General features: G+C 51.0%; 1 protein-coding gene across 2 annotated transcripts in view; it reads left to right on the forward strand.

Annotated features, from left to right (window-relative positions):
* vaspb (vasodilator stimulated phosphoprotein b) overlaps positions 1-13646 on the forward strand; it is an 81779-nt gene that overhangs the window by 44822 nt on the left and 23311 nt on the right. For both annotated transcript variants that reach the window (XM_068018981.1, XM_068018983.1), the window contains exon 2: positions 12192-12363. In XM_068018981.1, the coding sequence (XP_067875082.1) occupies positions 12192-12363 (172 nt within the window). The remainder of the gene's footprint in view (positions 1-12191; positions 12364-13646) is intronic.

The raw sequence follows: 13646 nt of genomic DNA on the forward strand, positions 1-13646 counted from the left end.
TCGCAAAGTTAGCATGCAGGTATGGCAAGTAATTAGGAAGGCAAATGGAATGTTGGCCTTTATTGTAAGAGCGATGGAGTATAAAAGGGATGTCTTGCTACAACTTTGTTGATGAGACTATACCCAGAGTACTGTGAACTAAGGAGAGAAGTATTTGCATTGGAGACAGTTCAGAGAAGGTTCACTAGGGTTGATTCCTGGGCTAAAGGGTTTGTCTTAAGAGGAAGGATTGGGCCTGTATCCTGGGCGTTTAGAAGAACAAGAGATGATCTTGATTCTGAGAGGGTCTTGACAGGGTAGATGTTGAGAGGGTGTTTCCCCTTGGGGAATTGAGAACTAGGGGGGTACAGTTTCAGAATAAGGGAGCTCCCATTTAAGACTGAGATGAGGAGGAATTTCTTCTCTGGGATGTGAATCTTTGGAATTCTCTCCCCCAGAGAGCAGTGGAGGCTGGGTCATTTGAATAGATTCAAAGCTGATTTAAACAGAATTTTGATCTAGAAGGGAGTCCAGGGTTATGGGGGGGGCTGGCAGGAAAGTGGAGTTGAGGCCAGAATCAGATCAGCCATGATCTTTTTGAATGGTAGAGCAAGCTCGAGGGGCTGAATGACCTACTCCTGCTCCAATTTCTAATGTTTTTATATTTTATGTGTGCATCATGAATGTTGCAGTGATTCCTTGTTAATGTCCTGGAGATATTCTGAAGCTTCCATTTAAAGGGCGGCACAGTGGTTAGCACCGCAGCCTCACAGCTCCAGTGACCTGGGTTCGATTCTGGGTACTGCCTGTGTGGAGTTTGCAAGTTCTCCCTGTGTCTGCGTGGGTTTCCTCCGGGTGCTCCGGTTTCCTCCCACATGCCAAAGACTTGCTGGTTGATGGGTTAATTGGCCATTAGCAATTCCCCCTAGTATAGGTAGGTGGTAGGGAAATATAGGGACAGGTGGGGATGTGGTAGGAATATGGAATTAGTGTAGGATTAGAAAGGCCGAGAGGGGGGTTTTGACGACTGGGCAACTCTCAACCTCCATAAATTTGCCCAGGCATGCGCCATGGAGAGGTCACTCCATACAAACCACTGACCACCTCCAGGCGCGTATCCATTGTCTCTCGAGATAAGGAGGCCCAAAAGAAAGAAAGAAAGAAGTATAAATGGGTGGTTGATGGTCGTCACAGACTCGGTGGGCCGAAGGGCCTGTTTCAGTGCTGCATCTCTAAACTAAACTAAACCTGGGACCCTGGCTGAGGCCCGATGTTATTTTCCCCTTGGCCAATTTTCCAGCTTCTGAAGGAATTGCTGAAGGAGTATTTCATTTTCATGCAGCGGGCCATTGTCAATTGGAAATCCCGATGGTGAGTGCCGCCAGGCTATTCTGCAGGGGGGGGGGGGGAGGGGGAGGTGGCATCGCGGCCAATTCAAATCTGGTCTTTGCTTGCTGTTCACTTTCCAGCAGAGATCCCTGGCTAGCAATCAGGAGTGGGGATCCTGTCCCATGGGAACTGACACCCTGCTGTGCAACCCAGGTAACTAACTCAGCTTAAACCTGGGATGTCAGGGTGTGTACAGCTCGGTGCTGCTCCAGCATAGCCCACTGAGATATGGAGGGAGGAATTGTGTGTCTGTACGCACTGTGGGTTAATTGGAGCCTGGTACACTATCCCGCACAGGAGGCAAGGCCTCGGTGTTGGACGTGCTTGGGCATGTCATGATTTATTCAAGAAAGTGCCAAGTGTTTCAGGATAATTCGTCATTTGAAACATCACTGGTGAGCTGCTCAAACACCGTCTGAAAGACACTACTAACTCTGCAGAAATCGCCTGTGGGATATATGTGAAGACAAGCTGCAGCTAAACCTGTGAGATACTGGCGTGTGCTCACATGTATGGAAGGGGTGGGGATGCAGGCACACAATCCAAGTACAATACACATTCATTCAGCACTTTTAACATGAGAGTCGTTACAATCTGGAACGCGCTGCCTGAAAGGGCGGTGGAAGTAGATTCAATAGTGCCTTTCAAAAGGCAATTGGATAAATACTTGAAAATGAGAAATTTGCAGGGCTTCAGAGACTAATTGAGCAGCTCTTTAAAAGAGCAGGCTCAAGCATGATGGACTAAATGGTGGCCCCCTGTGCTATATCATTCTATGAAGAACAGCGAGTAGACTTTTGTATTTCAAAGGCGTCTGTACTCTTTTGTGTTTCGAAATTTACATGTTTAAATGTCTTTGATTTCTCTTGCTCCCTAGTTATAAAGTACGACACACCAATGTGTATGTTTCAAAACAGCAAGACCAGGGCAGGTACAGCACGGATTAGTTACACAGTGGCTGAGTCATGTGAAAACTGTACTTGGAGATTAAAACCTTTTCTTGTAAAAAGAAGGCATCTTTTATGTCCACCTGAGGGCAGACAGGACCTTGATTTAACATCTAATCCACAGGATGGCACCTCTGACAGTGCAGCAGGCCCTCAGTACTGCACTGGAATATCGATGCCTTGAATTGGACTTGAACCAGCAACCTTTTAACTTGGTGATGTGTGTGCTACCGACCGAGACACAGCTACTGCCAAAGCGTTGGTTTCAAAGCTGGGAATTCCTAACCTATCCCCTTCCATCCCACCCCCTCCTCAGCCACTGGGTTCTGGAAGGGTAGAATAGGAAGAGCACGGCCCCCCCCCCCCCCCCCACCCCCAAACTCCTGATTTCAATCAATGCCTCGCATTAGAAACTGCATGCCGGGTGGGGATGGGAATTGGACGCAACTGTGACGCCATCTAAAGTCAAATAGCTTGCTCAAAGTTGCTCACAAATGAAGGGAAGTTTTAAGTTTAATTGACCATTTTATGTTGGTTTATTATAGGGTACTGAACGAACCCTGTCTCTCACCCTGTATTTTCACCATGGATGCTAAAAATTCAGTGTGCAGTACTGGTTGAATATTGCTGACAAACTTCCTTTTCCTGGTAACGGCCTGTTGCTAAGCTGAGATGCAATCTTGTGGTTTAGCTGGAGGTTCCTCATTATACCAGTTTACTCAACAAACATTCTTCCCATTCCAGAACTAATGACCCATCAGCTGCTGGAGTCAGACTGCACTGTGTGCACATCTCTCTCTTTCTCTTTCTCTCTCTCTCTCGCTTTCTCTCTCTCTCTCTCTCTCTCTCTCTCGCTTTCTCTCTCTCTCTCTCTCTCTCTCTCTCTCGCTTCCCCTCTCTCTCTCTCTCTGGCTTCCCCCCACCTCTCTCTCTCTGGCTTCCCCCCACCTCTCTCTCTCTGGCTTCCCCCCACCTCTCTCTCTCTGGCTTCCCCCCACCTCTCTGGCTTCCCCCCACCTCTCTCTCTCTGGCTTCCCCCCACCTCTCTCTCTCTGGCTTCCCCCCACCTCTCTCTCTCTGGCTTCCCCCCACCTCTCTGGCTTCCCCCCACCTCTCTCTCTCTGGCTTCCCCCCACCTCTCTCTCTCTGGCTTCCCCCCACCTCTCTCTCTCTGGCTTCCCCCCACCTCTCTCTCTCTGGCTTCCCCCCACCTCTCTGGCTTCCCCCCACCTCTCTCTCTCTGGCTTCCCCCCACCTCTCTCTCTCTGGCTTCCCCCCACCTCTCTCTCTCTGGCTTCCCCCCACCTCTCTCTCTCTCTGGCTTCCCCCCACCTCTCTCTCTCTCTGGCTTCCCCCCACCTCTCTCTCTCTCTGGCTTCCCCCCACCTCTCTCTCTCTCTGGCTTCCCCCCACCTCTCTCTCTCTCTGGCTTCCCCCCACCTCTCTCTCTCTCTGGCTTCCCCCCACCTCTCTCTCTCTCTGGCTTCCCCCCACCTCTCTCTCTCTCTGGCTTCCCCCCACCTCTCTCTCTCTCTGGCTTCCCCCCACCTCTCTCTCTCTCTGGCTTCCCCCCACCTCTCTCTCTCTCTGGCTTCCCCCCACCTCTCTCTCTCTCTGGCTTCCCCCCATCTCTCTCTCTCTCTGGCTTCCTCCCATCTCTCTCTCTCTCTGGCTTCCCCCCACCTCTCTCTCTCTCTGGCTTCCCCCCACCTCTCTCTCTCTCTGGCTTCCCCCCACCTCTCTCTCTCTCTGGCTTCCCCCCACCTCTCTCTCTCTCTGGCTTCCCCCCACCTCTCTCTCTCTCTGGCTTCCCCCCACCTCTCTCTCTCTCTGGCTTCCCCCCACCTCTCTCTCTCTCTGGCTTCCCCCCACCTCTCTCTCTCTCTGGCTTCCCCCCACCTCTCTCTCTCTCTGGCTTCCCCCCACCTCTCTCTCTCTCTGGCTTCCCCCCACCTCTCTCTCTCTCTCTGGCTTCCCCCCACCTCTCTCTCTCTCTGGCTTCCCCCCACCTCTCTCTCTCTCTGGCTTCCCCCCACCTCTCTCTCTCTCTCTGGCTTCCCCCCACCTCTCTCTCTCTCTGGCTTCCCCCCACCTCTCTCTCTCTCTGGCTTCCCCCCACCCCTCTCTCTCTCTCTGGCTTCCCCCCACCCCTCTCTCTCTCTCTGGCTTCCCCCCACCCCTCTCTCTCTCTGGCTTCCCCCCACCCCTCTCTCTCTCTCTGGCTTCCCCCCACCCCTCTCTCTCTCTCTGGCTTCCCCCCACCCCTCTCTCTCTGGCTTCCCCCCACCCCTCTCTCTCTGGCTTCCCCCCACCCCTCTCTCTCTCTCTCTGGCTTCCCCCCACCCCTCTCTCTCTCTCTCTGGCTTCCCCCCACCCCTCTCTCTCTCTCTGGCTTCCCCCCACCCCTCTCTCTCTCTCTGGCTTCCCCCCACCCCTCTCTCTCTCTCTGGCTTCCCCCCACCCCTCTCTCTCTCTCTGGCTTCCCCCCACCTCTCTCTCTCTCTCTGGCTTCCCCCCACCTCTCTCTCTCTCTCTGGCTTCCCCCCACCTCTCTCTCTCTCTCTGGCTTCCCCCCACCTCTCTCTCTCTCTCTGGCTTCCCCCCACCTCTCTCTCTCTCTCTGGCTTCCCCCCACCTCTCTCTCTCTCTCTGGCTTCCCCCCACCTCTCTCTCTCTCTCTGGCTTCCCCCCACCTCTCTCTCTCTCTCTGGCTTCCCCCCACCTCTCTCTCTCTCTCTGGCTTCCCCCCACCTCTCTCTCTCTCTCTGGCTTCCCCCCACCTCTCTCTCTCTCTCTGGCTTCCCCCCACCTCTCTCCCTGTGCCGTGCCCAGGTTCAGTAGGAACAGTTTGAGACTCATTTCACAGGGTCCTTACAGGCAGGAGACAGAATTAGGATTGAATCAAGTCCCAAAGGGCACAGGATGTCGCTGACTCAATGTGCTATTCAATCCCGAAAGTCTATTTATCCAGGTTCCGTTGTTGGTGTTCCTTCCCCTTTGCAACCCACACTAAAGAATGGAAATGGATGTTGGTCTATATTGTATAACTCCATTCCACACTGGGTGATGCAGGGCAGAATGGTGCAGAACTACATTCAGTTTCTTGCAAGTCTTGATAGTCGTTCTGGGACCATCTCTGTTGGACCATTCCAACACATTCCTGGCTGGCCTCCCACCTTTTACCCGTTGTAAAGTTGTCATCCACAACTCTGCTGTCCCTGTCCGTACTCGCACCAAATCAGGTTCACCCATCACTCCCTGTGCTTGCTGTCCTACATTCTCATCCTTGTTTTCAAATCCCTCCATGGCCTCGCCCCTCCCTATCTCTGTAATCTCCTCCAATACCACAACCCTCCAAGATCTCTCTTCAGGCCTCTTGAGCATCTTTAATCACTCCACCATGAGCAGCCATACTTTCAGCAGCCTGTGCCCTTAGCTCTGGAGTTCCCTCCCTAAACCTTTCCACCTCTCCACCTTGCTTTCCTTCTTTAAGATGCTCCTTAAAACCTACCTCATTAGCCATCTGCCTTATGTGGCTCGGTGTCTAATTTTGCTTTATGAAGTTCCTGTGAAGTGCTTTGGGGTGTTCTATTATGTTAAAGAAGCTATATAAATATAAGTTGTTGTTGACCTTCCTAGTCCCTCTGCTTAACTGTTCCTTTCTCGAGTGTTCCTACTACTTGAGAGATAATATTGGGGGACGGGGTGGGTGTAGGGAAGCCAGATCCTTTTTAATACTGTTTCCAAAAATGGAAGTAATTGACGCCTCTGCTCTTTTTATGGAGATGAAATTTCTTATCTAATTGCCTCTAATTTAGGTCATGTTATCCAGTGATGACATGTTGGTTTCTGAATCACTGATAAGTCATTTCTCTTCCTGCTCAAAGCATCGGCCTGTGAAGCCACAGCCATCTGCGGGGTGATAGTGCTCCCAACATCCCGACTAATGAGTTATCTACCAGACTAAGGCAGCCAGTCAAAACGGGAAGCGTCTCTCAATGGAGCCATTTCTGGAGACGCTGCTCACTACCGCCACACTGTGGATGTGCTGAGTGGTCAACTGACCAATACTGACCAGTGGCTTCTACATCACTGGCCAGCTCACCTCGACCTCTTCCTCCAACTTCCTGTCCCATCTTACCCCCCTGAAATATACTGTACGCAATTTTGGTCTCCTTACCTAAGGAAGAATCTATTTGCTCTAGAGGGAGTGAAATGAAGGTTCACTAGACTGATTGTTGGAATGAGGGATTTGTTCTATGAGGAGAGGTTGAGTAGACTAGGCCTGTACTCCCTGGGGTTTAGAAGAATGAGAGATGATTTCATTGGAACGTATACAAACGCACCAAGGCTCCTTGGACAGCAGCTTCCAAACCGGTGACCTCTACCACCTGGAAAGTCAGGATGGTGTGTGACTTGGAGGGGAACTTGCAGGTGGTGGTGTTCCCATGTATTTGCTGCAAGGGCAGCAAATGCATGGGAACACCACCACATGCAAGTTCCCCTCCAAGTCACACACTATCCTGACTTGGAACTATATCGCCGTTCCTTCACTGTCTCTGGGACAAAATCCTGAAACTCCCTTCCTAACAGCACTGTGAGTGTACCTACCCCACATGAACTGCAGCGATTCAAGAAGGCAGCTCACCACCGCCTTCTCAAGGGCAGTTAAGGATGGCCAATAAGTGCTGGCCTTGCCAGCGATGCCCACATCCCCATGAATGAATTTTTAAAAAAATAGTCGTTTGGTAGTACAAAACTTGAGAATTGCTGAAAATGGAGACATTATGTCGAAGCTTTTCATCTTGCATTCATCAGAACAATCCGCAAGAATACCAATCTAAGGGAAAACAGCAAATTTATACTGTATGAGAAAGTGCTGATTGGTTGGCAAGTGAACTCTGATTGGTAGAGGCGTTGCAATGGCGAATGCACCAGTTTAACGGTGACTGAAGTTTAAACCAGGTAGCTTGACTCTGGTCAAAGCATTGCTCTGAGGAATGAACCAGCGACTGGCTGTCACTTATCTTGTTTAGCTGAAATAAGCGCAATGTTTGTACATATTCTTTCTGTCTGCAAAGAACAGGGCCCTGTGTATTAAATGTAGCTTCCAGTGCGTGCAAATTCGCCACACTGTGTGCCCTACTGACAGTTTTAAATGGTTGTCAGTGTAATTTTTAGCACACTGAGGATTATTTAGCAAATGTTGTCCAATCGCGGAGTCACATCTAATATTGGACCCTGTGTTTTGAGTTTTGCAAGCACGGGCTGGTTGGCTATGGCCTTTATCTTGCCCATTGCAAACAGCAGAAGGGACATGTTTGATACGATCCGCCAGTCGTTGGGACGTACGGCCTATATACCTAGCATCATACTGGCATTAAAATTCATATATCACATTACTCATTTGTGTGATAGGCAGGGTGTCTTTTTGGTTCGACAGCAGCATCCTGTTAGTGGCAAACACCACGTGTGATGCTAAGTAGGTGTGATGTTAGCTGCCTGGTTTAAATTTCAAACAAAACTTGGCAGTTAACTGTCAGTCACCGTTAACTGGTGCATTCTCCATTTCAACGCCTCTACCAATCAGTTCAGTTGCCAACGAATCAGCACACTCTCCTCATACTGTATAAATTTGTTGTTTTCCCTTACATTGGTATTCTTGCGGATTGTCCCGATGAGTGCAAGACGAAAAGCTTCGACATAATGTCTCTATTTTCAGCAATCCTGAAACATATACAATTCTTAAGAGGCTTCACAGGGTAGATGCTGAGAAAATGTTTCCCCTGGCTGGGGAGTCTAGAACATGGAACAAGGTATCAGTCATTTAGGACTGAGGTGAGGAGAAATTCCTTCACTGAGTTGCAAGTCTTTGGAATTCTCTATTCTAGAGGGTTGTGGTTGCTCAGTCGTTGAGTATATTCAAGACCGAGATCGATAGATTGTTAGGCATTAATGGATGTGGGGATAGTGCAGGAAGGTGGAGTTGAGTTAGAAGATCAGCCATGATCTTGTTGAATGGCAGAGCAGGCTCGAAGGGCCAAATGGCCTAATCCAACTCTTATTTCTTATGAAAATAAAGTCCCACATTTTGACTTTCAAATAACTGTTATGTACAATGGGCAGGAGGTTGGGGTGGGTGGGTCGTGAGGGATCTGTACATTTTACAGAAGCTAAATGACTTGCTGGGTATGCACAATTCTTTCCCATTGTTACGACCAACCGCTCTAGTCAAAGCCCCCAATCAAAATATACGATTCTGATTGTGGTGGGAGAAACGCACTGTTAATTCAATCCCGTCCCTCCACAGATCGCCTAACATATCATTTTAAACTTTCCAAATTAGAAAAACTAAATTCTTAAACACTACTAAGATATAAACAACATTTAAAATTGGAAAGTTAGAGTCCTTGCATATTACGCTTTTGCCAAAGTGAATTCTTCCAATGTGGAATAGTCCAAGGTTGGTTGAAGTCCTCAAAGCCGTCCGATGGGGGGAGAAAAAAAAGGTTCTTCGACAGTAGAACGGTCCGTAGTCTAATTTAGCAGTAAGTGATGCTTTCCTTCTCCAGTGATGGATTTCAACAATTAACAACTTGCAAATACTTTTTAGTGAATCAATTTGGCTTTAGAATTTTTGAGGGATAAAAGATTGTCACTGTCTAACTTCTCTTCCTTCAGTTCGGTTCCATTCCTGCTGGTCCAGCTGTCTGTCTGTTTCCACTCGAAGCCAGTTCAAAATTAAATTGTAACAATATATCTCTCAATCTCTGGTCCTGAATGGTTGTGTCCCGGGGCAACGAGAATGCATTCTTTGACTCAGTTTTTAGAGCTTGCTGCCTTAAAGCAGTACTGCTCCCTTTCCAGCCTTAAAGGCACACCGCATTCTTCCCGAAAAAAAAACTACAGGATCATAACACCCATGTGTCGGAGTGCTCTCCTGAGTTAGAAGGTTGTGGATTTGCATACCTCACCCCGTGCTTGAGGGCACAGTCTAGTCTGACCCGCCACTGCAGAAATGTGGGAGTGCTGCACTGTCCTTCAGGGCAGGCATAAAACTAACACTGTTTTCAGGTAACGTTCGACCCTGTGGAACTATTTCGAAGAAGTGCAGAGGGAGTTCTCCTGTTGCCCTGACATTCCCCTCTCAATACCACCAAAAAACAGATGAACTGGTCATTTATCTTATTGCGGTTTGTGGGATCTTGCTCTGCGCAAATTGCCTGCTCTGTTTCCTATGCTACAGCAGTGAGAAAAAATACTTCATTGGCTGTAAGGTTCTCTGATGTACTGTGGGTGTGAAAGGCTATATAAATGCATGACTATGCTTTTATTATTGAATGTGATGTGGTTTGAAATGTTCATCTGAAGAGTAATAAAATACTGTCCGTTCCAGCCTGTGTCATTCTTTCTGTGGCTTGAGCTGTGCAATCTAAATCCTGTGATTATAGCTGAGGCAAATACAGTTCTACAGCAAGCTGGAGCTGCAGAGTATTACAGATCTCCCAACTTTCTGTAATCTAGAGGCGGCATGGTGCGCCCAAGTTTCATCTTTGGTGTATGGACAGGATGAGAGGGGTTGGGGATCTTTCACTGATAGATTGGGTTTTCTGACTTCTGAACAATATTCATCCCTCAGCTAACATCACTTCTAAAAAAAACTTTGGTCATCAGGCTTGTTGGTGTTTGTGGGGTTTTGCTTTGCACAAATTAGCTGCTGCATTTCCAGCAATATAACCGTAAATGCACTTCAAAAAAAAACTTTCCTCTCTGCCCCCCCTCTTCTCTTCTCTGCCCCCCCCCCCTCTTCTCTTCTCTGCCCCCCCCCCCTCTTCTCTTCTCTGCCCCCCCCCTCTTCTCTTCTCTGCCCCCCCCTCTTCTCTTCTCTGCCCCCCCTCTTCTCTTCTCTGCCCCCCCCTCTTCTCTTCTCTGCCCCCCCCTCTTCTCTTCTCTGCCCCCCCCTCTTCTCTTCTCTGCCCCCCCCTCTTCTCTTCTCTGCCCCCCCTCTTCTCTGCCCCCCCTCTTCTCTTCTCTGCCCCCCCCTCTTCTCTTCTCTGCCCCCCCCTCTTCTCTTCTCTGCCCCCCCCTCTTCTCTTCTCTGCCCCCCCCTCTTCTCTTCTCTGCCCCCCCCTCTTCTCTTCTCTGCCCCCCCTCTTCTCTTCTCTGCCCCCCCCTCTTCTCTTCTCTGCCCCCCCCTCTTCTCTTCTCTGCCCCCCCCTCTTCTCTTCTCTGCCCCCCCCCCTCTTCTCTTCTCTGCCCCCCCCCCTCTTCTCTTCTCTGCCCCCCCCCCTCTTCTCTTCTCTGCCCCCCCCCTCTTCTCTTCTCTGCCCCCCCTCTTCTCTTCTCTGCCCCCCCTCTTCTCTTCTCTGCCCCCCCTCTTCTCTTCTCTGCCCCCCCTCTTCTCTTCTCTGCCCCCCCTCTTCTCTTCTCTGCCCCCCCTCTTCTCTTCTCTGCCCCCCCTCTTCTCTTCTCTGCCCCCCCTCTTCTCTTCTCTGCCCCCCCTCTTCTCTTCTCTGCCCCCCCTCTTCTCTTCTCTGCCCCCCCTCTTCTCTTCTCTGCCCCCCCTCTTCTCTTCTCTGCCCCCCCTCTTCTCTTCTCTGCCCCCCCTCTTCTCTTCTCTGCCCCCCCCTCTTCTCTTCTCTGCCCCCCCCTCTTCTCTTCTCTGCCCCCCCCTCTTCTCTTCTCTGCCCCCCCCTCTTCTCTTCTCTGCCCCCCCCTCTTCTCTTCTCTGCCCCCCCCTCTTCTCTTCTCTGCCCCCCCCTCTTCTCTTCTCTGCCCCCCCCTCTTCTCTTCTCTGCCCCCCCCTCTTCTCTTCTCTGCCCCCCCTCTTCTCTTCTCTGCCCCCCCTCTTCTCTTCTCTGCCCCCCCCTCTTCTCTCCTCTGCCCCCCCCTCTTCTCTCCTCTGCCCCCCCCTCTTCTCTCCTCTGCCCCCCCCTCTTCTCTCCTCTGCCCCCCCCTCTTCTCTCCTCTGCCCCCCCCTCTTCTCTCCTCTGCCCCCCCCTCTTCTCTCCTCTGCCCCCCCCTCTTCTCTCCTCTGCCCCCCCCTCTTCTCTCCTCTGCCCCCCCCTCTTCTCTCCTCTGCCCCCCCCTCTTCTCTCCTCTGCCCCCCCCTCTTCTCTCCTCTGCCCCCCCCTCTTCTCTCCTCTGCCCCCCCTCTTCTCTCCTCTGCCCCCCCTCTTCTCTCCTCTGCCCCCCCTCTTCTCTCCTCTGCCCCCCCTCTTCTCTCCTCTGCCCCCCCCTCTTCTCTCCTCTGCCCCCCCCTCTTCTCTCCTCTGCCCCCCCCTCTTCTCTCCTCTGCCCCCCCCTCTTCTCTCCTCTGCCCCCCCCTCTTCTCTCCTCTGCCCCCCCCTCTTCTCTCCTCTGCCCCCCCTCTTCTCTCCTCTGCCCCCCCCCTCTTCTCTCCTCTGCCCCCCCCTCTTCTCTCCTCTGCCCCCCCCTCTTCTCTCCTCTGCCCCCCCCTCTTCTCTCCTCTGCCCCCCCCTCTTCTCTCCTCTGCCCCCCCTCTTCTCTCCTCTGCCCCCCCCTCTTCTCTTCTCTGCCCCCCCTCTTCTCTTCTCTTCTCTGCCCCCCCTCTTCTCTTCTCTTCTCTGCCCCCCCCTCTTCTCTTCTCTTCTCTGCCCCCCCCTCTTCTCTTCTCTTCTCTTGGCGTACAAACAGTGATGGACAGGAAAAAACTGTTCGGTCCGTCCATTCACAATTCTGCTTCACAATATGTTCACACCCCACCCCACCTGAAACCCATGAGGTCTCCTGGGACTGGCGAGAAAACTGATTTAAAAGATTTACCAGAGATTTGATGGTTTGATTTAGTTTGGAAATGTAAAACACTCTCTTGCTCTCCTAGCCGCCCTGATCATGAATGTTTCCCTCTTCCAGTGAGACAAGTATCTGCCAAGCTCGTGCCACAGTGATGCTCTACGATGATGCCAACAAGAAATGGGTACCGGCGGGCACCGGGGCGCAAGTCTTCAGCCGGGTCCACATCTTCCACAACTCCAGCAACAACACCTTCCGTGTGGTCGGCCGCAAAATCCAGCAGGACCAGCAGGTAATGGGGCAGGCGGTCAGTTGGGGCCCACTGTCCATGGGCCCCGAGGGGTCGGCTGGGGCCCACTGTCGGTGCCACTTTGGCCAAAGATAAAGACGCATCAGTAAGTGGTCTGAGTTTGGGGTTGCAGTCATTAATCGCCGCCCATATTTGGGGTTAAGCCAGGAAATGCCTATCGTAGACCTGCTTTAGTTCTGGTGCGATTATTTATTTATTTTTTTGGTCAATTTAATTGAGTTAATGTGTAGACGCAAGAAATAATTCCAGAGACGGGTGAGAATGTGGAACTTGCTACCGTAGAGTCATAGAGTAGTACAGCACAGAAACAGGCCCTTCGGCCCATTGTGTCTGTGCCAGCCATCAAGCACCTTACTATTCTAATCCCATTTTCCAGCACTTGGCCCCTAGCCTTGTATGCTATGGCATTTCAAGTGCTCATCTTAAATGTTGAGGGTTCCTGCCTCTACCACCCCTTCAGGCAGTGTGTTCTAGATTCCAACCACCCTCTGGGTGAAAACATTTTTCCTCAAATCCTCTCTAAACCTCCTGCCCCTTAGCTTAAATCTATGCTGCCTGGTTATTGACCCCTCCGCTAATTGAAAAGGTTTCTTCCTATCTAACCTATCAATGCCCCTCATAATTTTGTATACCTCAATCAGGTCCCCCCTCAGCCCTCTCTGCTCTAAGGAAAACAACCCTAACCTTTTCAGTCTCTCTTCATAGCTGAAATGCTCCAGCCCAGGCAACATCCTGGTGAATCTCCTCTGCACCCTCTCCAGTGCAGTCACATCCTTCCTATAGTGTGGTGCCCAGAACTGTACACAGTACTCCAGCTGTGACCTAACTAGCATTTTATACAGTTCCAACATAACCTTCCTGCTCTTATACTCTATGCCTCAGCACAGTGGCGCAGTGGTTAGCACCGCAGCCTCACAGCTCCAGCAACCCGGGTTCAATTCTGGGTACTGCCTGTGTGGAGTTTGCAAGTTCTCCCTGTGTCTGCGTGGGTTTTCTCCGGGTGCTCTGGTTTCCTCCCACAAGCCAAAAAGACTTGCAGGTTTATAGGTAAATTGGCCATTATAAATTGCCCCTAGTATAGGTAGGTGGTAGGGAAATATAGGGACAGGTGGGGATGTGGTAGGTATATGGGGTTAGTGTAGGATTAGTATAAATGGGTGGTTGATGGGCGGCACAGACTCGGTGGGCCGAAGGGCCTGTTTCAGTGCTGTATCTCTAAAACTAAAAAACTGAAACTAATAAAGGCAAGTATCCCATATGCCTTC

The sequence above is a fragment of the Heterodontus francisci genome, chromosome 40 (assembly GCF_036365525.1).
Source record: "Heterodontus francisci isolate sHetFra1 chromosome 40, sHetFra1.hap1, whole genome shotgun sequence".
Lineage (NCBI taxonomy): Eukaryota > Metazoa > Chordata > Chondrichthyes > Heterodontiformes > Heterodontidae > Heterodontus > Heterodontus francisci.